This window comes from Ascaphus truei, chromosome 3 (assembly GCF_040206685.1).
Source record: "Ascaphus truei isolate aAscTru1 chromosome 3, aAscTru1.hap1, whole genome shotgun sequence".
Lineage (NCBI taxonomy): Eukaryota > Metazoa > Chordata > Amphibia > Anura > Ascaphidae > Ascaphus > Ascaphus truei.
In genome coordinates this window covers 207,305,205-207,328,957 of record NC_134485.1, presented here as the reverse complement: position 1 = coordinate 207,328,957, position 23,753 = coordinate 207,305,205, and the positions used below count along the sequence as shown (strand labels likewise).

The following is a 23,753-nucleotide window of genomic DNA, read 5'->3' as shown; positions in this document are numbered from 1 at the left end:
CCACTCTTTGAGGGATACATGCACCTTTTCTCTTTCCAAGTTTTATTGCTCTGTACTAAAATATGGGACGTATAGCTTCATAGTAGTACGAAGTGAGGGAAGGTCTGAAGGCCGTGGACAAGTTTTTTTTTTTTGTGCTATCTGTGCAGTGGTTTCCCAATCTTCTTGCATTTGGAACCAGATTAATTCTGATAAATTGGAAGCCTTTCTGAGCTAGTATAAAAAGCCTTCTATGGTCATATAATCTGAGTAAGATGACTGTCGAGGTGCCCGTCTGGCTGAGCACACAGGGCTGCAAGCCTCACATTTCAAGCTAAGGATTCTGGAAGTAGCTTAGGGTTGCAAGGTGTCCAGTATTGTACCGGACTGTCCTGTATTTGGACACTGACCAGTAAAGAATTAGAGGTAATACCGGACATGTTCATGCCCAGTATTATCTCTCTGGTCATAGTGACCTGACTGGCTTGGGGGGCCATGGGATTTCCATGAGCAGGGCTGCTGCTAGGGGGCTGGGCAGCTTCCTTTATCCTGATTGGCAGCATCTGGGTAATGCAGCTAATCAGGAGGAGGTGTCAGGAGCCTGGGGGTGGGGCCAAGAAGAGGAGGAAACAGCATGGAGCAGGGTGTGTATGTGTCTCGAGCACGTCGTACCTTTCACTATTGTGTCCAGTATTTCATGCTTATGTGCTCAACCAAGATTTTTATTCATCTGTTTGCTACAAGAGACATACTAAGTAAAAGCAGTTAAGGGTCCTGCAGTAGTACCATTTACACATTCTAGGCCTATGTATTTTTTTAACTTACTGTAGGCACAAATTATTATTTATTTATGGTGATCATCATCGCTACAAACCTAAGGCTTGATTCACACAAGTGCTAACGTAATTGCCTGAAATAGCATCAGCACATGCTAAACCTCGAGCACGTTTTAGGGAGTGGGCCAGTTGTTGTGAAAATGGCCCCAGGGCTATCGATTCAGAAAGGAAACTGATGCAGATATTGTTTGTGGGGCAGACTAACTTTGACCACTCTTATGCATTTCAATATAACTTCTACCTTCATTACATCCTGGAACTTTCTAGGTGTGTGTACTATTTTAATAAGAAAAAAGTAGGACTCAACGGAAAATGTTTTTTTGCTGCCAATTATTAAAAACATATATAAAAAAAGATATCAATGAACTATCATCATGGGATTGGATCTCTAGCTTTGTTTGCAATGCCAATGACACAGATGTGCAAGCAATTAATTTACTCTGCTTTATATAAATCCAGATTTTGTTTCTGTGTTTTTGCCATGTGTCTCCTGTTGCTTCTTCATAAAATGTCAACAATTTAATTCTCAAGTTTCTTACGACTACAAGTTCTATGCCTGCTCAGACATGGCCGTTTTTGTTAACCCACACAAATGAGAGAAAAGACTACCAGAGATGTAGATCTTGATGCCTCCCTAACATTGCTTATTCATTCTGCACATCATACTGGACTTCCTTGTGCAAGACAACATGACATTAACGCTACCTGGTGCACACTAATTTGATGTATTGACACTACGAGATCCATGTGCCAAATAAGTCTTTTTGCAGTTTTGGCGCTTGGCACATCACATATTAAACTATTGCTATTTACTAAGCAGTGCTATTGCATAATAGCGGAAGTGAACTTCACTTGAATCGGCCGTAACCTGTGGCTGATTTCCTTTAGGCCCGACAGGCCTGGGCAGCAGAATTTTCCACCCCCATACACAAAGGCCGCGCTCCAATGAGCTCAAGTGACCTTGTTTCTTCTGAGACATTTTATTATTGTTACATTAAAATCTAATTGGCGTTAGCCCAGAACCCTCAATAGCCACTTATTTGAGCTCTGAGACTTGACCTTGCAAGGTAATGAGGTTACTGTTGTTGTGAAAGAAAGGTGGAAATAGTGTTAATGATCAGCCCTAAACAAGCCTAGAACTTAAAAATATCACTTATTAAAAGATTCCGTTTCTTAATAGAGATTAGTAACAAACAGGGCTGCCGACAGGGGGGGGGAGGGAGGACTGCTGTCCCGGGCCCGGCAGATGCGGGGGGCCCAGCCGGCTGGACAAAGTAGTTGCCACCGGGCTCCAGCTCTCCCCCAGCTGCAGGCCTCTTCTTCACTCTGTCGCACGTCGAGCTTCTAACGCTGGCACGCAACGGACCTCCCTGACGTCAGCGCGCCAGAAGCAAGCTGGGCCTCAGCTTCCGGCACACATCGGCATGACAGGCCCGGCGCACGCCCCAGCATCAAAAGCACATGGAACAGTCAGTGAGGTAGGCTCCACAGCTAGCGGAGAGCCGGAGCCTGGCAGCAACTACTTTGTCCAGCCGCTGGGCCCCCCGCAGCCACCGGGCCTGACCTGAGACCATCCCCAATTATTTTTTTACATGTACTTCGGTGGTGGGTATGTATTTTTATATGTATTTATGTGATAGTACTTACCTGCCACCTTCCAATGTTGTCACCCTATTAATACATTTTAATAAATCATTTTTAACTATAATTGATCCAGTTTTTGGAAACATTGTGCTCCGCTTTTTTCTCCCTGATTTGGATTTTCTTTCATATATTTTTATATGTATTGGGGGTGTATTTTTTTTATATGTATTGGGTGGTGAATGTATTTGTGGGGTGGTTATATGTATTTGGAGGGTGGGAAGGGTTTTTTGTATTGGGGGTGGGTATTTTTTGTATGTATTTTGTGGGGGGGATTGTGTGAGGGGAGACAGGATTGAGTGAGAGTGGAGTAATGGACAGAGACGGGTGAGTGAGAGGAGAGAGGGAGTGTAAGAGAGGGTGAGTGCGTGAGTGAGGAAGAGTGAGTAAAGAGGGATACGCAGGGGAGAGAAATACATGCTGGGGGGATTGAGTGAGAGTGGGGTAATTGATGGAGAGGGGAGATTGAGAGTGGATGAGTGAGGAAGAGGGGGGAGAAATACATGGGAAGAGGGGGGAAATAGAGGGGGCTCATGAGGTGTGAAATAGGGAGGAGGCTCGCAAGACTGCCGGGCGGGGGGAGGGGAGGCTCGGCCATAACTCTAATCCTCTGCCCAGGGAAAATTTGTCTGCGGCCCTGGTAACAAATGGTGCTTGTGGGAAAAAATTGGTGAAGTGACAGCCAAGCGAGTGAAAGCCTCCCCAGACCGGTCTAAGGCAGGGGTCTCCAAACTCAGTCCTCAAGAGCGCTAACAGGCCAGCTTTTATGGATATCCCTGTTTCAGAACAGGTTGCTCAATCGAGCCACCTGTGTTGAAACAGGGATATCCATAAAAGCTGGCCTGTTGGCGGCTCTTGAGGACTGAGTTTGGAGACCCCTGGTCTAAGGCATTTAGCCATCGGCATCTCGACGCAGCCATTAAGCCACTGGCCATTTTGTCGTGAAGCTAAGCCTTCAACCTTGCCCCTTGCTTTAACTCCTTACCCTAACCCATTAGCCCCTTATCCTTAAACCTCTAACCTCAACCCCTAACCTCAACCCCTAATGCTAATGCTAATCTTTGCCCTAAAAACTTTAAGCCCTTACCTTAAAACCGCTACCCTTAAGCCCCTAATCGGACACCTAACCTTAATTCCTTACCCTAACCTTACCCCAAAAATCTTAACCCCTTACATTTAAACCCCTAAAGTTAACCCCTAGTACTATGGCTAGTGCACTTACCTCAAAGGTGAAACGGACGGTGGCTGGCTGTCCTTGGCAGCTGATCGGTGGCGGCTAAATTGCAGTGGCGGGGTGGCTGCGGTGTGATAGCGGCGAGATGTCCCATTCTGCCCCAGACTATTCTTGATTGGGGCCTTCGAAGAGCTAGCACTACCTCTGGATAAGGTTATAGCAGCAGCCCCCCCTAGTTGTAGGGAGCGTTAATTTCAGGGACTAGCACACTGATTTGCAGAGAATAGGATTATGTCATGCACTGTAAGAAGAAGAATGATCAATAAGTCCTTGTGTTTCCATTTCAGAGGAATATGGCACTGGCAGGAAAACAGTATGAAGGATTCTTAAACAACTCCAGACCTGATCTATGGATTTCCGCCATCCCTGGAAAGGATGAGATTATCACAAGCCTTGTATCTGCCTTAGACTCAATGGTTAGTAGTAACATTTGAGACTCGTACGTATCTATGACCTTGTTTAACCTCTTTTTCTGCAGAGTGATATATCACGAAAGGGCTACATCACTGTGTTCATTATCATACTGGAAGAGAAAGACAGCAGCTGCATTACAGAAAATAATTCCGGAAACTTTCCTTGATTCTAAATGACAAGTGATTGCAATGAAAGTCTGACAAGGTTAAGCCAAATGAAGAGGAAAAAAAATGTATATAAAAGTAATACTCAACAGAGTTGTGAAACTTCACCCTTCTGTGTGTTAGGCTGAGCTCAGACAGGCTGCTACACTACCGCGCGTCCGCGCCTCTGCTGGGCGATGTGTGCTCATCTCCAGCAGACAGAATGACGCGATTGGAGGCGGGACTTTAAAAAAAAAAAAAAACTCTGTGTTTGTGATTGGCTGGCGAAGTACACGTGACGCGGCAGCCGTCTGAAATTACATCTTCATTTGTCTTCTTCAAGTGCATCGGCGACAACGCTGTACTTCGCCGCCGGGTGTCGTTTTCAGTTTAAAAACTCCCACCCACCAAAGCGAAAGAGTGGCGAACGTGCGCGCGCACGTCGCACCGCAGCCTGTCTGAACTCAGCCTTAAGAAGGATGCTGGCAATAGTGTGTTTGGATAAAGCTAGATAAATGTAGCCATCTGACAAGAAAAATGGTGTGAAAAATGTATAGAGACGGAGTGATGTAGAAAATAAACTCATGCATGTGTCGATTGCTTCCTATTGCAGAACGGTTTATGCCAGGCAGAGCTGTCCTAGGCGCTTCATTACTGGAAGAGGTTTTTAAGAAACTAGCATGTTTATATTTAACGCCACTCGTTTTCAATATTTTCCAAAATATATTTTTGGTTTTGGGATATATAAAAGAGTAACTTGGTGAGACGAGCACGTTTGTTAGGCCACATTTTTGTTACAAAAGCAATCTAAGTGAACTAGGTATACTTTGTGTCTGTTAGACCAAGGGTTCTTACCTCCAGTAGAATAATAGAAGACTTCCATTAGTTTACGTAGTTTATAAGCAGGCGGCTGATGCAATATACTCAGAACAAGCTTCAGAGTATATTGAAGTAGGTCCTTACAAAGAATTGTGGCACTAACCTAAATCAAAACCAATATTGTTATTTCCTTCAGTTGTCCCATTGCAGACTGCGTTGTAAAGTGAGTATAATCTAGACTAGGGATGGCCAACTCCAGCCTTTAAGCCTCCCCAACAGGTCAGGTTTTATGGATATCCCTGCTTCAGCATAGGTGGTGCTGTCTTCTACTGTGCCACTGATTGAGCTATCTGTGGTGAAGCAGGGATATTCTGAAAACCTGACGTGTGTGGCCCTTGAGGACTGGAGTTGAGCACCCCTGATCTAGATTGTAAGCTGTGACCTCGTTACCTTTTGTATGTTTGCACTTTTTTGTCATATCTCATAATATTCGGTTCCCCCATTATACCGCACCATGGAATATGTTGGCGCTTTATAAATAAATGGTAATAATAACAGTAGGTGTTATCTCTTTCCAGCAGCTGCTAATGAATTGTCTCTATATCCCTCCCCCAGTGTTCTGCACTCTCCAAACTAAATGCCGAGGTGGCCTGTATTGCTGTTCATGAACAAAGTGCATTTGTAGTTGGAACAGAGAAGGGGAGATTTTTCTTAAACTCTAGAAAAGAGCTTCGGTCAGATTTTCAGCGGTTCTGTGGTAAGTAATCCTTTTGAGAGCTGCATGTCCTGTTTTATCATTTGTAATGTGCTGTATAACAATAATAATAATAATTATAATAATGCACACAGAAAGGACAGAACCCTATATAGAACACTCAAAGAAAACCTAACTCAAAATAATAAAATTTTGGGGGCGTGGCCAAGGCACTGATCTGAGCGGTCGCAGGTCGGATCAGCTCCTCAGGCAAAACAGACATTTTCACCTTTAAAAAAAAGTGTAAATAGTTATAAACCCCTATAAAACCACCAATAAAGTTGAGGAAAGACCCTCTCCGGGGCTATAGAACCTACAGCAGCGGAATCCAAGGCAAACCCGTGCCCGTGGGCAAAAACCAGGTCCCCATAGCCTCCCCTCTCTGATAATCTAAGATTGCCGCCAAGCGCAAGTAAAAAGGCCCGACCCGGCAGCAGACAACCCGGGACACTGACCTGCAGAGGAGGTAGGAGTCACAGCGAGGGAGAGCTGCCTGACGGGAGTCCCGATGTAGCGCTGTAGAGAGTAGGCAGCCGCCGGCCGGTGAGGATACAGCGGGAGAGCTAGGAGTGTGGAGGGGCGGCCATTTTACCATGGCGCTCCGCTGGGGTACCGTCGGAGTGCGCAGGCTCGTCTCTCCCCTCCACATATGTACCGGTAATTCGGAGCCTCCGTCGGAAGACGGGGGACCCAGTGGTGACCTCCCCAGCCAGCACAAACAGTCGCCTGCAGACCGAGAGAGAACCCAAGCCCACCCAGAGTGTTCCCACTAACCAAGATGGTCGCCATGGCCCTGTGACTTGGGGAAGCGTGGTAGGTGTGAGAGAAGCAGACCAGTCTACCTGTGTCCATGCTGATGGGGCAACCAGAGTTCACAGCAAGCAGCATAATCTCTCCCCTGAGGTCTTGACTGCTGGCAGTGATAGACTGTGGACCACATGGTCCCCTGGAGTGTCGCACGGCTGGTGAGAGAAGCTCTGGACTGCATTTAAAGGTACAGGCACTTACGGAAATGGTATTGAATAGGGAGGTGGTGGGGTGAAGATTGAGAATTATACAGACCAACAGACCACCAGAGTGAAACTATTGATCATAGGCTTGATCATAGACTTCACTGAATCCTGACTTAATTATAATAAAGTTACGTACTGGGTACGCATACCCCCGAAGAAGCTCCGGTGGAGTGAAATGATCGTCGGGCTTTAGTGACATCACTTTGTGGCATCACGAGAGCAACTCTGTTACTGGGGCAGTGAGATAAGGGTAGTTTGGCGCCAGGCGCTCCCTGGTCTCTCTGTAGATATACTGATGTTCCATAATTACAAACTTAGACTAAAATAAGCCTGTGGCATTTGAGAATTAATGGTTTTAAGTTAAGTGGCACTTTAGCTAACATTGATTACGGAGCTGACCACACTTAGAGGATTTACTCCTCAAGCAGTTACCTATACTTAGTCTAGATATCACAACGAAGTTGACCATATTTAGGTTTAAATAACTCCTCAGACAGATATATGAAGCTTATCAACTTCATAGAGACTTGCGCATGCAGATTCAGCAATCTAGGTGTTTATATCATGGTATTAACAAGGAGAGCAACTACACCTATACCTAGTTTGGTCTGTAACTCCTTTTGTGGTAACTACTGTAGATGCATTATATTTGGGAACATCCCAGTAGTTTGCATCTGGCCACAAAGTCTCACTGATCTTGACACAGTGTAACCTGGAAGTGTGACTAGAGTATGCCATTTGTTGTAAAAGAGTAGCAATGTTTTATAGGGCACAAGCAGCAAATCCACTGACTCCGTATATATCTCTCTTTTTAAATCACTGAATCCCTATGTCTTTATCCTGTCACTAACTTGAAGTGAGTCTTTCCACTATAAGAATTTAAGCTACTCACAATTTGTTTTTGTTGTTTATTTGTTTGTTCCTTGCACTTTAGGGAGAACTATGAGAGACTAATATTCAGTGGCATACCCTGGGTAACATAGATCTTTCAGGTCAAGGGGGTCTTGACATATTAAATTAAGAGTTACACAATGCTATATACAATGCATGTATGAGTTACCCAAGCTTGTCTTGCATACTAATATCACAGAGTTGGCACGCAGTTATTTATTTTTTTAATATGTTTTTATGTTGAGTTTTGGTATCTAATAAAATTGTATTATTTTGAGTTCACACTTAGGAGGTTTTCTTCGAGTGCACATTATAGGGTTCTGTCAGTTTCTATGTGTATGCTTCATTATTCCCTGGTCAGACCTCTCCTTTAATACCCTACACTACAGGAGACATTGAGTGGATATAGGCACCCCTCTAGTTTGTATAATAATAATAATAATAATAATAACTTTATTTCATATAGCGCTTTTCTCCCAATGGCGCTCAAAGCGCTTCACAATTACAGTATAGTGCGCAGTACACAGCACATAGGAATTTTACAGACACATTCAACGTGATGATATTATGTATTTGAAAGAATGAAATGACCTCACATTAATCTCACCCAAAAATGAGAATAATGTGATGCCCTGTACAGCAGCAATCCTGCCTAACTAACTTGTGGGGCGTGGGTTTCTCCAAGCAAGGCTATTGCTAGGGGGCTGGAGAGTTTCTCCATCCTGATTGGCTGCTGCTTGGTAATGTAGCCAATAAGGAGGAGGTGTCAAGAGCCTGGGGGTGGGGCCAAGGTGGAGGAAACAGCATAGAGCAGAGAGGTGTGTGTGTGTGTGTGTGTGTGTGTGTGTGTGTGTGTGTGTGTGTTTTTCTGTGGGTCTATGGTTGTTCTGTGTGGGGGGGGAGAGAAAATGAGGGATGTGGGGAGAGTAAATAAGGGGTAGGAGAATGACAGGGATGGGAAGGTGAGTGTGGGAGGGTGGGGAGGGTGGGGAGGTATGTGAGAGATGAAGTGAGTGGGGGTGGTGACAGGATGAGGGAAGGGTGGGGGTGATAGTATGACTGCAGGTATGTTATTTATAAATGATCTGACAGTTACATAACTTTTTTGTAAATTTCACTCCAAGTGTGCAATTTGCACCATTTCGTAAAAAAATTCTGGGGAGGGTGCTCCATCTCCAGAATTGTTTTATGAAATAGAATATGACATGGTGCAAATTGGTACATACAGTACGGAGGGAAATTTAGAAAAAATAATGCAACAGTCCAATCATTTAGAAATAACATGTCTCCCCACCGACTTTTCGAGTGTGTCGCACCTTTCACCATTGTGTCCAGTATATTTTGGAGAAGCCACCTGGCAACCCTACCTCTAACTCAGAGTTTAATAATGCGTTTGCCCTTCTTTGTTCTATTTCTTGCAGTGGGTCCTCATAAAAACAAGGATCAAGAAGTTGACCCCCAAAGGAGGAGCAGGGACTGTATGAGGAATGTTCAGCAAGTCTCCCCAGGCCCCAGCTCCGATATTTATCTTATCAGGAAGATGGTGGAGGAGGTCTTTGACGTGCTCTATAGTAAGAACCGTTTATGCTTTTGAGGTTTTCCAAACTTTCCAAACTATATCGACTAAAGATGTCCAAAGTTGAGATGGCCAAAGTTACCTTTCACAAGGTTGCTCGCATTTTTACTTTAAAAAAAAAAAAAACAGGGAACATTGTGAAGATTGCCGTAGCAATCACTAACTTTTATTAAAATTACCCAAACAAACCTCCAAATTCATGCTACTTTGTGAGTGAATTGTACAATAATCACTCAGGCATCTGTTCAATATGCTGTTCTTCCCAGTGCTAGAGGAGATCAGCTCCATTCAACTGAATGGGACTAAAATCTTATTCAGCGCAGAGAAGCAAATTCATGGCATTCAGTTGCCTGAATGAGATAGCACATGCCATTTTAATAACTTTTTTTTTGTGGATCATTAATGTCCAAAATGCTTATTTTTTTTTAGCGTTTGTGTGTCTGTGTAATAAGCTGACATTTCTCAATATGCACCATCAGCATAAACAAAAACTATTGTTCATTTTTGGGGTGCACAGAAATAGGCTGTGCTGGGCATACTGATGTAAATGCTATGTACTAAGAAATAATGCTTCTGTGCAAAATAGGAGAAAGTTTATCAAAATCGTCCACCAAGTTGAACCTGATGTAAACCCTAAAATGTCTTTTTATATAGTTAGCGCAGATTCGAGTTGCTATGTATCAACCAAAAATGTATGTGACTCAGCACAGATGTTCCTTGATATAGGTTAACAAACTCTATTATTTTCATTGTATGGCCATTATTAATAATATTACAGTAAACATTTAGATTCACTAACACGAGTTCTAAAAAATCAAATACACATCATTCGGTTTTAATTTCAAATGTACCAATTTGGCATTCAACGTGACGCAATGGGTCAAAATTATTTTCAAACAACAAACTACTGTACGTGTCATACTGTATGTATGGTCGCATCAATTCCGCCACATCAATTCCGCCACATCAACTCCCTGTATTGCCCTTTTTTGTCTTTTGTTTTCCCTATTCTCTCCCCCCCCCCTTTTTTTTTATTTCCCCTTTTTCCCACTCCCCTCCCTCCCCATATGCCGGTTAGGCTTACATTATTTTTTTGTACTTGTTTCCCTAGGTATGTGTATTCATGCGGTATCTGTCACTGTATATATACTTTAAATTGTTTCGTTTTCAATACAATTTCAATTTTTGATACAACAAAGTGTAGAAATATTATTTCCTACATTTACTTACACTTTGTGTGCTGGGAACACCTACCATTTTCCGGAACTTGTACTATGATTTGGGGCAGACGTTCCCATTACCAGGAATAGAAGGTTGATACATTTTGCTCTCACTGTTTCAAACAAACGTTCATATGATTTGTAGTATTTGCCCAAGATTTCACCCCTCACGTTAGATTTCCGAAAGTCTTTTGCTTGTCCTAGGTGAGGCTGTGGGTAAGTCTAACGTGGTTCCCGTGCCATATGACAAGATTGCAAAGGACCCCGGATGGCTGATGGTGCACGGCTTGCCCGATGGGGTCAGCTTCCGTAAACCTGCTGACTATGACCTGAAAAGCTTGATGATTATTTTAGAAAACAGTCACCGCATTCACTTCAAGCTGAAAAGGTGAGCTATGAGCTAACAAACGTAATGCACACCAAAATCACCCTACTGTATCAGTAGGTTATAGCCGGCGGACTCCTCAAAAGTAGTTTCTAAATGAAAATGTTTTGTTCACCCCAAGTTATAAATCAATAACAAATCACATCTTTAAATGAAAAATGCACCTTTGGTCCGTAAGAACCTTTATCAGGGTTGTAGAAGGATACAGGAGTTACTAATCAAAGTCTCCTGGCTACAAAACTGGGGCAAAAAACGGCATCATATTGCTCACAGGAAATTGCTTCCTATAAGACTTTTTTATTTGATAAATAAGATGCCATTTTTTTGCTCCAGTTTTGCAGATGGGAGATTATGCGGTTATTCATTATACGCCAGTGGCGCAATCTGCAGTCTAAGTTAGTGGGGTTCTTTGGCTGACCGTGGAGCACTTGGCCACTTTGGAGTAGATTGAATGACCCCCTTTAATACATAACCCTTATTGTCTGTAGAAGGATAGGATTGTTCTTCTACAAGAGAAGATGTGTTGTACAATCTGTGGTATGAGTTTAAATAAATAAATTGTGCTAATGGTGTGTTACTTTTTCAGTGTAGTCCTTTAACTTTCATATGATCCCTCATGCATGAAATATAATAATATTACTATTCCTAACGTAAGAGAAGACTTTTATCAGGGCCATCATTTAGAATTTTATATTTGGTCTGTCTTAGTACATAAGTTCTGTTTTAAAGTTAAACGCAATTCATTGTGCATTAGTGATTAATATTTGTATGGAATAAGCACCTATGAAGTAGATTGCTGTGAAGCATATGCAAAATATGGAGATGCACACCTAATTATTGCAATGCTTTTAAAAATAAAACTGCAACAGAGGAGGAAATGGGGGAAGTAAGGAGCCCTTTGACTCACACAAGCACACCAAACTCTTGCACATTTAATGCAGCAGTTTGCTTACGATGCCTCTTTGAACGTTGTCAATGATGACTAAATGATCACCCCATTTGCATTTTGTAAAGATGCCTCGTGTATTTGGAAAAGCTAATGTGATTTGTACATCAAAGCAATGCCAAAATGCAAGAGTTTGATATGTGTTTTGGTTAGGCTGCAGTTATAGTGGGCGCATGGCGTCGCTAGGGCCTCTCCGCCCGAGCGATGGGTGAATTAAGCTTCCAGTGATTGGGGCGAGGATGGGGAGGCATGGCGGACTCGTCACCAAGCTGGTTCGCCCTCATTGGCTGAACCACTCACGTGACACGACCGTGACGCGAAAAGACAAAATACTACTATTACGCTGGAGCAACCATTGGAACAACTCTTTCACCTGTCTGTCTTAGGTCTACGGAACACAACACTCTCTCTGTATGTCTTAGCCCTTCTCCATCTCTATTCCGTAAAGAAAATAGTATATTTGAATTTCATCTTGTAACTCTATCTTTTTTGTTTACTGTATCTCAGAATTGCTTTATGAAACGTCCTATTCTTTTCTCCTTTTCCATCCTTCCCTCCTTTTCTTTTCTCTCTCTGTCCTAGAGGTCTAGTAGGAAGAAAACTTAAGAATAATGACCACTTTGTGTGTGTGGTCTGATTTCACTTGTTATACGTTATCATTCTGCCTCGACATGCTGTTTTTTTTATGTTTAGGCCTATTGAGGAACCCAGCAGAGAGCCGAAATCTAGTGTCGATTTGAGTTGTTCCTCTGTCACAACAACAAAGGTCATTCCAGACTCGGGCCCAAGTCCTAAGGTCGCCAAACCATCAAATCACGACCATCCTTCCAGTGCATCAAACTTTATCTACAACATTTCACTGCCTAGCCAGCTTGCTATGGAGCTAAAGCAAGAGGTTCAGTCAAACATGCATGGAGGGAACACAGCCAGTGAGGTGCTGATCCACAGGCCAACAGAAGAGCAGAAGCAGGACTTCTCAGACTGTTGTGGTAATTATATCACATTTGTTGCTGGTACAAAGAGCTGGTACATTATTCCTGGCCACTAGAGTCTATAGAAGTTTATGATGTTTCAATTGGCTCACCCCTGAACATGAGCCAAACATTCAGAATTACTTATACCTGTACTATCCTACTGTAGAACTAAGGATTTGGTTTATAGGTTTTCTAATGCCAGATACTTTTAATGAATTATCCGTATATGTGCAAAATTCTATGCTTGATCTCTTTATGATAGCTGTCTGTATGTATTAACTTTCTGTTTCGTTTTCCCTGTTCAGGACAGCAATCGCCAGTAACGGGTAGCCTCATGCAAAACATCCAAGCCTCCAAACGGGTCCTCTTCTCAATAGTACACGACAAAACAGGTACGTAGGTGGAGGAACTGCCTTTTACACACAGTACTTCTATAATTGGTTTTGTGTTCAAACATTTGAAGTATCAATATTGCACATCAGGGATGTTCACGGACTACATTAAAATGTCAGGAGGATTGTGGATGAAAAAATGGTTATGGCAAACACAGAATTGCCAGGGCTATCAATGGAAAACAGGAATGTAGTGATTACAAAAATGTACGCTCCAAAATGTATTTGTTTATGAGGCCAAAGCCAATGTTTTGATCGGACTAAGGTAGCAAGGTGATCCTGGCGAAGGTCTTTATAGACCAAAATTACAGTCCAGAAATTTCCCTCAGGAACATGAAGGTGGAATGTTTAGAGGGGTCAAATGCATTAATATGATCTGTTGACCATTTGTGCTTTTTTCAGATGAAGAGTAAATAAATGATGGTTTTGAAGTCCTCGGTTATTGGTGAAATTTTTTTTAAATTAATTAAAATGTTGCTTTTCTCTTTGTCAGTGGAAAAAGAAAGTTATATCTATGGCGCTTGGCACTAAAGTACACTGAATAAAAGAAAAGGATATATACAACCAGATGGATGGTAAAATCCACTTGGGTTCTCCTCGTACCGACGATCAGTCATGCAAAAGAAATAAAAATAACATAGTGTAATACAGTAACTAACAAAAACATGAAACACGACTAACAAATGCTGAGACAAACAGAAGACTGGGATTAATAAAAAACATTTAATACAACAACTAAATAGTCAATGAAAGTATAAAACACACAATGCGCATGTCTATCTCTACATTGAGTAACTGTACCTTTAAGCTGGGACTATTTATATGTGGACACTCAGAGACTGAGGCACTACTTTTTTACCCCTGAGGAAGGAAGCGTAGACTTCCGAAACGCGTAGGGTGGTCCACATTGTGCACCGCTGTCCTAACAACACCCACCTCACTCCCGTTACCATCTCCACGGACACAGCATTGCCTAAGGCCCGCCCGCGGCTGTAGCCCATGCCGCCCCGCGGAGCAAGGCTCTGACGACATCGCCCATCTGTCATTGCTGTTCCTGATCTTGTGCTGCTGCTGCGCACGTGACGACGTCCGTTCCTGTGAGACGTAGCCCAGTGCGGCTGCTCTGCGGAGGTCTGTGGTCTGGAAGGTTGGGAGGGTCTCGCCCGGATGCTCCTGCTAACTACACGAGACGCCTTGGAGCTGATAGTAACCATCACGAGAGGGGATACTCTCTGAATTATCCACCGCCTTTTACCTTCCAGTGTCTGGTAAGCGGACAGTCCAGCTATTGCTGGCGTGCACATGGGACTTTTTTATTGTGTGTTTTATACTTTCATTGACTATTTAGTTGTTGTATTAAATGTTTTTTATTAATCCCAGTCATCTGTTTGTCTCAGCATCTGTTTGTCCCAGCATTTGTTAGTCGTGTTTCATGTTTTTGTTAGTTACTGTATTACACTATGTTATTTTTATTTCTTTTGCATGACTGATCGTCAGTACAAGGAGAACCCAAGTGGATTTCACCATCCATCTGGTTGTATATATCCTTTTCTTTTATTCAGTGTACTTTAGTGCCAAGCGCCATAGATATAACTTTCTTTTTCCATTCCTTTATCTGACCTTAGGTGTCAGAGTTATATCACAGGCTGCTGGCCATTTTCAGGTGTTTGAGATTAGCGCTACCTTTTTTTGTTGTTTAGTTTTCTCTTTGTCAGTGCCAAAGAGATTCAAATTATTTATCAGTAAAATGGAACCTTCACTTGCTCATAATGATATCTGTAGAAGAGAAAGGGTTAAATGATAGTAAATAGTGTATTTCTTGTGTTGTTGTATCTTATTATGGTGCTTCTGTACACTGCACTGATCAAGGTGTCACAACACAGGCACATTGGGAAAGATTCACTAAGCGCCAATGCAGGGTATTGCACACCCATCCATTTAAGTCAATGGTAGTTAATGCCGGATCTGGGTGCAGTGCCCCACATTGGCGCTTAGTGAATCCTGGCCACTATATTCCTACCACGAGAATCTCCGGGGGAGATCTACAGAAGTACGTAATTTTTGCACTAATAACGTGCATTATGAAAATTGGGAACGGATGTTATTTTTCTTCATTTTACCGGGTATCCTCAAAGCTAATGAGATGCCAAAATAACATTCGTCAAAGTAGCAGCGGTATTAACAGGAATTCCCATGTCTCTGAGACATGTTTTCCAATACAGTTCACTTGTGCATTGGTCAAACTTTAACACATGTTATTAACGCATGCGATAAAAAATGTACTTGACCAAAAGCTAATGCAAATCTCACTATAATATTGTCAAATACATTTTTTTTACCCGTAACTTTTTTAATTCAAATATAATAATTATTGTTGTGGTATGTATGGATATACATTATTATACACCCATACTTACTATAACAGTCGTTATTACATTATATACCATATTAGTTCACACAAAAATCTCTGGTGTTAGGTAAACTGCTCATTACCATGTGATTTGCATGAGTAAGCAAAACATCCATTTATTGATGCAATATTTTTAAGGTGAATGCAAGGACATCATAATGCAAAACCCCTTTGGGGATACGCGTTACAGATATTAATACGCAAAATGGCGATAACGATCTACCCCTCAGTCTTTGGTACTGCAAATTAAAAGCTAAAGAGACATGTTCAAGGTCATACACCAGCTGGGACTCCTGCCATGTGTCAGTGACCACAGCAGCTCCTGGGTCCCCTTTCTCTCTATTCAGCTCTATTCAGCTCCTCCTTTGCTTCTCTCCTGTCCTCTTACCTGGGTGTGCAGACTGGCAGACTCCCTAGGCGTCCCTGAAAAGTTTGGCAGCGAGAGGGAGTTGAGGAGGAGAAGCTGCTGTGCGGGGTGATCAATGGCTGGGGAGATGTGAGTAAAATAGGCATGAAGAGGGGCGGCTGCAGCCCTGAGCCACGCACCCTCCCCTTACTACTAGCAGTGCCTGCAGCTCACTGATTGCTGAAGACACTGGGTGAGGGTGGAGAGACAGACAGGGACAGCAGGAGGGAGGGAGGGAGGTGTAGCACAGAGTTATCCCAGCTCTCCCCCTCTGGCGGACACGGAACCCCTGGACATTTTTTTTCCGCGATCCCCGTTATAACGCGGTTGCATTATGTGGACCCCAAGCACCGCGTTATAACAGGATTCAGCTGTAATACATTGCTAATGTCTTCAGTGCTGAATGGATTACAAGTGGTTTAGAAGTGATTGAAAATTGTGTTACAGCCCTTTTGCACTCACACTCGTAAAATCGAAAAGGCATTTTTGTGCCCTTGTATTGCTACTATTATTATTAATACTAATATTACTATAATCATCTTTTTAAATAGCCAACTTCACTTATGATTTAAGGTTTTGTGAACGGTGTATGCCAGACAAAAATGCTTTCTAGTTGTCTGGCTTCATGTCCCTTCCTAAGTAACAGCTTCTAATTTCTGTCTTGTGTTTTGATAGAGAAATGGGATAGTTTCATTAAGGAGACCGAGGATATCAACACCCTCAGGGAGTGCGTGCAAATCCTGTTTAACAGCAGATATGGTGAGTAGGGGTTGCAGCTCCATCATCTATCCTTAAAGCTGACATACTTTGCATATCATTAGGTAGATATCGTTCTTGTTGACTAAATCAACTACAGCAATTTTTATTTTCTTGACTGCCAACTTCTTTTTTTAAAGTTTGCTGAGAAATACTTCTTTCTCTTACTTTGAACATTATAGAATCTTGCGATTTTATTTGGAGGTCATGTGATACATGCATACATACATACAGCTACACTACCAGCTTAGTCATCTCTGTGACGGTTCAGATGTTCTATGTCAGGGGTGCGCAAAGTGGAGGGCGGGAGAATTTCCAGGGGGGGCGCGGCAGCTACAGAGGTCTTGCGCTCTCCTCCAAGGCATTTCAATTAAATGCCGGGGGGACCATGTGAGGCCTCTGCAGCTTCTCCTACCTTATCTTTGGCGACGCGTCGCTATGGTAACCGGCATCAAATGACGCCGCCGTGTCACGTGACATCACATGACCCCTGCAACGTCATTTGACGCCGGAGCCGAGGAGGAGGGGAGCGCGAGCCGGGAAGTAAGCAGACGAGGAGGGGAGGGGGGCGCAAGTTAAAAACTTTGCGCACCCCTGTTCTATGTCATGTAATTTTTTCAGTCAGTCACTGCTGGGATCTATGTAGATTGTGTTTAGCAATACAGCTACCAGAAGAGGCACTAATAGAGACTTGGGTTGGCAGAAGTCCCGTATATATACAGGATTGTCCCATATTTCATTGACTTGTCCTGTTGTCCCGGAAAGGTCTGTCGGGAGGCATAATTGTCCCATATGTTAGTGCCTTGACATGAAATACCTGAACAAAAAAAAATGACTGTAATGAAATCAGTCATAAAAACTTTATAGTTTTCCATTTGAGTGTAAATTACCTTTTCCGATAGATGTCGCCTTAGAAAATTATTAAAATAATAAAGTTACCAGGAAACCCACCCCTACACACCTTACTTTTTTCTCCCACCACTATACTTGTTAGTTTAGTGCGCGTCTTTCCCCGCCTGCCAAGCACAGAGATAATAAAAACCAAAGAATATAGCAGTCATGCGGGAGATACCATTCAGCTCGAAACATTTGCAAATCATTTATCCCTCATTATGACATCACACTTTCATTCTAGATTTTAGCGTCCCGTATTATAAAAACTTAAATGATGCACCCCTAACAGAGACTGACCTATTACAGGCGGCTTTGGGACATATTCTATTACCGTCGAAGCGGCCAATCAGGCCGTTTTCAGTCGAAATTGCCCATTGGCCACTTCGGAGGATATAGAATAAGTCCTTATATCCCATGCACTTTGTCTTTCCAAAACACATTTCTTTTCGCTTTCCAGCTGAAGCATTAGGCCTCGATCATATGGTCGCTGTGCCATATCGTAAGATTGCCTGTGATCCAGAAGCAGTGGAGATAATAGGGATACCTGATAAAATTCCTTTCAAAAGACCCTGCACCTATGGAGTACCCAAACTCAAAAGAATTCTGGAAGAAAGGCACAGCATCCATTTTGCTATTAAAAGGTAATATGGTTTATAATGTAAAATTAGATGTCTTGAAATTAGACCACAGAGACCCCTAAATAAATATTATACATTCTCTTTTGTAGGATGTTTGATGAGAGAATCTTTGCAGGTACGTTTACTATTTTTGCTTACATTACTGATCGATTTATATTTTGTTGACCTCTAAATGTAATGAGCAATCTAAATAGACATTTTTTTTTATTGTAAAATCTATCGCAGCTTCAAATTCTCTAGCAGAACCAGCCCCGGTGGAGGGTTGTCAACATTCAAGCATCGTAATCAGACACATTTAAGGAATTTGCATCCAAATATTGTATTTGAATGGCAAATTGCTGATTGTTATCAGTGACACTTTACTGAAGGACATGGCAGTTATTCATTAAACTGTGATAATGCCACAACCAGGTCTATCACTTTTTTCAATTTTTAAAATAACCCCTTATGAGAGAAATTAGGCTAAAAATCAGTGCGACTGACCCCAAATCAGTGTGACTCGCATAGAATGAATGAAAGTTGACAGGTCACCTGATGTTTACTTTTGGCTGGGCTCTTGATTCCATCATAAAGAATTTTCCACTTTGCTGATGTGATGGTACCGATACCATTACCGCACAACTAAACTTCTATGTCTCATGCACAGAACGAGGTGTCTTATCTAAAAGGTCTTTCTGATCACCCTAGCTATCAGCTTTTTTGATATAGGTATTGCACATATCCTTTAGAAACTATGTTTAAATAGCTGTAATGCCTTATTTTTAACGTTTGTGGGGTCCTGCAACCAATTACGGTGTCACTATTTCTTTTGTAAGCCTTTGGAACTGGTTGACCTGCACTATATTCCAATATTCCCCCATGAAAAAGTCCCCAAACTGACCGACATGTTTTTATGAAGACAAACGGCAGCATAGAGCTCATCTATTTAACTCACACAAATTCCCCAAGTATATGTGAGTCTCTAAATCACTGTGCAGTGCTGCCGTTGTGTATATTCCCCAATCGTTTGGTAGCTGAGATCTCTTGCTGCTTTGGAATGTTACTATGTGTGCACTCAATTACAAAACCTACTGCATAACCATAACTAGGTACTAAATTTACCAAAGAAACCGCAAAGTCAGACTCTACGAGCCCGGGAGAGGAGGCCAGCAGTGAAACCCAGAAGACAATCGCCCTGGACATGGTTGGATCTTCCCTTGGGAGCAGGTGGGTGCGTTCTTTTCTAACATTATGGAAGAAACAAATAGATGATGGACTATTTGAAAATAAGTAATGTGTAGTTTTGCCATGCATTAATAAACATTGATGTTACACACACAAAGACTCAGAGATTATGTAGTGAGAGGTCCAGAGCAAGGGACCACCAATGCGCAGTGTTCAACAATTAATTAGGATGTGCATAGTTCCCCTTCCCTCAAATAAATTGGTTTAACCTTGTTTGACCCCCGAAACTGAACCGCGGTACTTATTTTTATTTCTACCAGTACCTAAAAGGCTGATGTCATCTGTTTTATATGTTTAAAACTAGCCACAAAATGCTTTGCCCTTTTTTGCCTTAGTTGAATGTTTCCTTCCAAATAAAGCAGCAGTCCTATAAACATTGTATTAAGTGTTACGTTCTCCAAATGTCTTCATCCTACATATTTGGGCTTTACACTACTCTTTGTGCCAATGTGGTCTATTTACCATTATCTGCCTGTATGCGTTTTTGGCAGTGTGTAAAATAGCTCCAATTTTTTACTTTTCAAAACAAATGATTTTGCTGTCCGGGGATTAAATGCATATTAAGTGACTTCAAAGAAATGAAGGGGAAAAAAAACGTAGCCCGAATTATTTATTATTGATTTCTGGGGTTTAATTGTTTTAAATTTTTCGAGCACAGACACAGTTTATGTAGCTACCATCAAATGTGTAATATCCAGTTATGTGAGAAAAAGAAAATTAGGATCGACTAGTTATGTACAGGCATACCCCGCATTAACATACGCAATGGGACCGGAGCATGTATGTAAACCGAAAATGTACTTAAAGTGAAGCACTACCTTTTTTCCACTTACTGATGCATGTACTGTACTGCAATCGTCATATACGTGCATAACTGATGTAAATAACGCATGTGTAACAGGCTCTATAGTCTCCCCGATTGCGCACAGCTTCGGTACAGGTAGGGAGCCAGTTTTGCTGTTCAGGACGTGCTGACAGGTGCATGCATGAGCTGCCGTTTGCCTATTGGGCGACATGTACTTACTCGCGAGTGTACTTAAAGTGAGTGTCCTTAAAGCGGGGTATGCCTGTACACTCACTGAACTCAGTCAGCTGAAAAATGGTGTTAAAGTGCACACTGGTCTTATAACATCTTGAAAGTTGCAATTTCTGTTTGAGGAGCTGCACTGAGACAGTCAGCTCTTTTATTAAATATATGGAATCTACTGGAATGGTGGAGGCCTAGCTGGACAGGGCAGAGCCTTGATGCAGAACTGTGGTGACTGGGATTGCAGTTCCCCATGTCAGGTGAGCACTTCCTGCTGATAGAACAGTGGTGCCTGAAAGACCAGGGTAGCTTGACATGGAATGCTTTGGGCAGCAGGAAGTGTGTGTTACAGTTCATGCACCCAACCAGTGTCTGCACAGCTCTAAAATGTGACTCAAGCTTATATCATTTTGAGTATGTTTGAAAGTACCTCAGAGGCTGCTACTTATTTACATTTTAGAAAGTAGTTCAAGGTTGTAGTAGCCATCTTAGGTCCAGATCCACAAAATGTTTCATAGCTTTAGCACCCTTTAATTTATATTAATATTAATGGGAGTGAAGGTGTGCTAAAGCTTAGCACCCTTTTGTGGATATGAGCCTTAGTCCTGGAGATATGTATTGCGTCTCTCCTTCAAGTACAGTGTGAAAGGAGAGAGAGAGCACTCATCTTGAAGAAGAGACTTGTAAGGTTTTGAAAGCTCGCTACAGTAGAACTTATGTTGGTTCTCTAGAAGGCATCTCAACCTACAATAAATCTACATTAAATAACTTAAATCTCCTGCTTTACTGAAGCATGTAAAATACAGGTAGATACAAGCTAGTGTTAAGAAGTATATTACGTTGTCATTTCTGTATTATGCTGTATTGTACTGTATATAATGAAGTCTTTACCATCTCATTTTGTACTCCACACAATAATAGTGTATCTGCCTTAGTTCTCATGTGTTTCTGTTTGCATAGGTCGGAAAAGAGCAGCATGTCAGATGAATGTGAGCCAGGTAAATCTGAAGGCGTGGACTTTAGCTATGAGACAGTTGCGCTTGTACACAAAATGACAGCCAATATACGAGTTTGTTAGTAATTTAGACATTACAAAAATGATAATATTAAACATTTAGTGCTTTCTGCACTAAATGTATCACAGCCATGCTAATAAGGGAGGAGCTGCATTGCCTGCTTTAGTTTTGAGACAGACCTTACTGCTATGCAATGTGAATGTCAAATAAGATTTTATGGCCTTTACATTTTGAATATAGAGTTGCAAAATGTGATCTGTAATGGTACTACTGGCATTTTACTACTTAAATGGACAATCCCATATTGCAGGCAAATATATATATTTGTTTGTGTGGGTGTATGTGTATTTATATATGTGTGTATAATATATATATATATATATATATATATATATATATATATATATAAAAATATATATATATATTTTTTTTTTTTTATTGTGCAACTTATCAATGTAATTTACTTTTTTAATAATTATTGTCATCCTAAAATTGAACATTTAGTTATTTGTTTTAAGGTACGAAACAAAAGAGAACTTGGTAAAAAGTCTCCAAACCTTTTGGTTTGCATGGAAGCATTAAGAGTTCAAAATATTTTAAAATAGCTATACTTGTTGGATTTCTTGTTAACTGTTTCCAATCACCTATATTTGGCTTATTAAACATGTCACTGCCATGAAGGCACTTAGCCCTAGGATGGACTGTACCATTAAACTTCTGAGGGTTAAATAGAGCATTACATGATGCATGCAGCTTTGTCTAAATTGCCCTACTTGTGGTCTCATTCAGTTTATTTAATGTTATTCATATGTTATCCAACAGGGACGTCAGGTGCACAGAGTGGAATACAACATATCAAAATGGAGCCTGAAGATCAGGACATCATTCAAGTCACTGTTCCAGGTACATGTCATTGACAGACCATAAAAATATTTGACTATATTTACTAAGAAATGCTACTTCACAGAAGATACATTATCTTTGCCCTATTCAAGTGGATAGACCATAAGGGGCCATATTATGCCATACAGCGGTGTTACTATGTAAGACACCATCCGGGTTGGAACAAACCGTACAGCCCATTCACTTGGTACTGCCAGGTATCTTATGGCTGAAGGCTTGTAAATACGGGATAGTGGCCCATATCTGCTTAGCAGTGCTATTCAATAATGCACCTTCTGGTTCCAGAAGACACGTCACGGCCCATTGAAGTGAATTGCCTCAAGGTATATTCTGGTGCGATATGGAATAACACTGCTTAGCAAATATGGGCCTGTGTTTACTAAACTGCCTTGAAAGAAGTATTATGGAGTAGCACAGCCTAGTATCACGACTATTAACCCGTTACGTGCTGGAGGGGGCTGTCATGTATTACAGAGATGAGCAGTGTGTTGCAGTGTCCTCTTTCCAAATTACAGACAGTCCTCAGTTATCCAACGGACTCCATTCTGGAAGTAGCGTTGGATAGTGAAACCGTTGTAAAGTGAGTCCCATGTTAATCAGTGGCGATGAGCATTGGATAATGCATTCAGGCGTCGGATAACGGCCCATAGGGTAACATTGTAAAGCGTTGGATATGCCATGCGTTGTAAAGTGAAACGTTGGATAGCGAGGACTACCAGTAAATGAAAGACGCATACCCTCAGTTGATATAGCTTTTCACAGACATTTATAACTATGAAGGTGGCAGACAGCACCACTCTATAAAAAAGAAAAAAAAGGAAGAGATAACGGTTTGACAGGAACAACCAGGAACCCCTTTAGTTCTTTAATAACACTGATATATACAAATACAGTTCCCTGCACTTACTTCACAATACCCAATAAAGTAATTGGTACAAAAAAATATGAATCTTTTACTGAAGTACGAAAAATAGGCAATATACAGACAAAGACACAACAGACACCGTTATGCAACCACATGGTCCTCATTTATAACAAAGTACAGACGCTGTGCCCCACCATTAGAAAATATGCTAAATTGCACTGAATGCTAAGTAAAAAAAATATAACAGGGGGAATAGATCCTCATCCATCTGCAGAAGCGGCCAATGTGTATGCAGGAACAGCATCCAACACAAGTCCAAATTTTTATCCTTTACCTTAACTTTTCCTAAAAAAAAAGGCTAGCTGCCGTGCTTCAAGGGTGAAGAAGGCCCATCTGG

At 41.7% G+C, this 23,753-nt stretch overlaps 1 protein-coding gene across 3 annotated transcripts in view; it reads left to right on the top strand.

Annotated features, from left to right (window-relative positions):
* The window catches only part of GTF2IRD1 (GTF2I repeat domain containing 1), a 170,007-nt gene that overhangs the window by 89,191 nt on the left and 57,063 nt on the right, over positions 1–23,753 (top strand). For 2 of the 3 annotated variants that reach the window (XM_075589972.1, XM_075589971.1), the window contains exons 2-13: positions 3,978–4,106; positions 5,682–5,823; positions 9,146–9,295; positions 10,725–10,908; positions 12,545–12,840; positions 13,131–13,217; positions 16,709–16,792; positions 18,141–18,324; positions 18,411–18,436; positions 19,410–19,527; positions 21,533–21,570; positions 22,411–22,491. In XM_075589972.1, the coding sequence (XP_075446087.1) occupies positions 3,984–4,106; positions 5,682–5,823; positions 9,146–9,295; positions 10,725–10,908; positions 12,545–12,840; positions 13,131–13,217; positions 16,709–16,792; positions 18,141–18,324; positions 18,411–18,436; positions 19,410–19,527; positions 21,533–21,570; positions 22,411–22,491 (1,513 nt within the window). In that variant the 5' untranslated portion in view covers positions 3,978–3,983. The remainder of the gene's footprint in view (positions 1–3,977; positions 4,107–5,681; positions 5,824–9,145; positions 9,296–10,724; positions 10,909–12,544; positions 12,841–13,130; positions 13,218–16,708; positions 16,793–18,140; positions 18,325–18,410; positions 18,437–19,409; positions 19,528–21,532; positions 21,571–22,410; positions 22,492–23,753) is intronic. The other variant, XM_075589974.1, reaches the window with a different exon arrangement.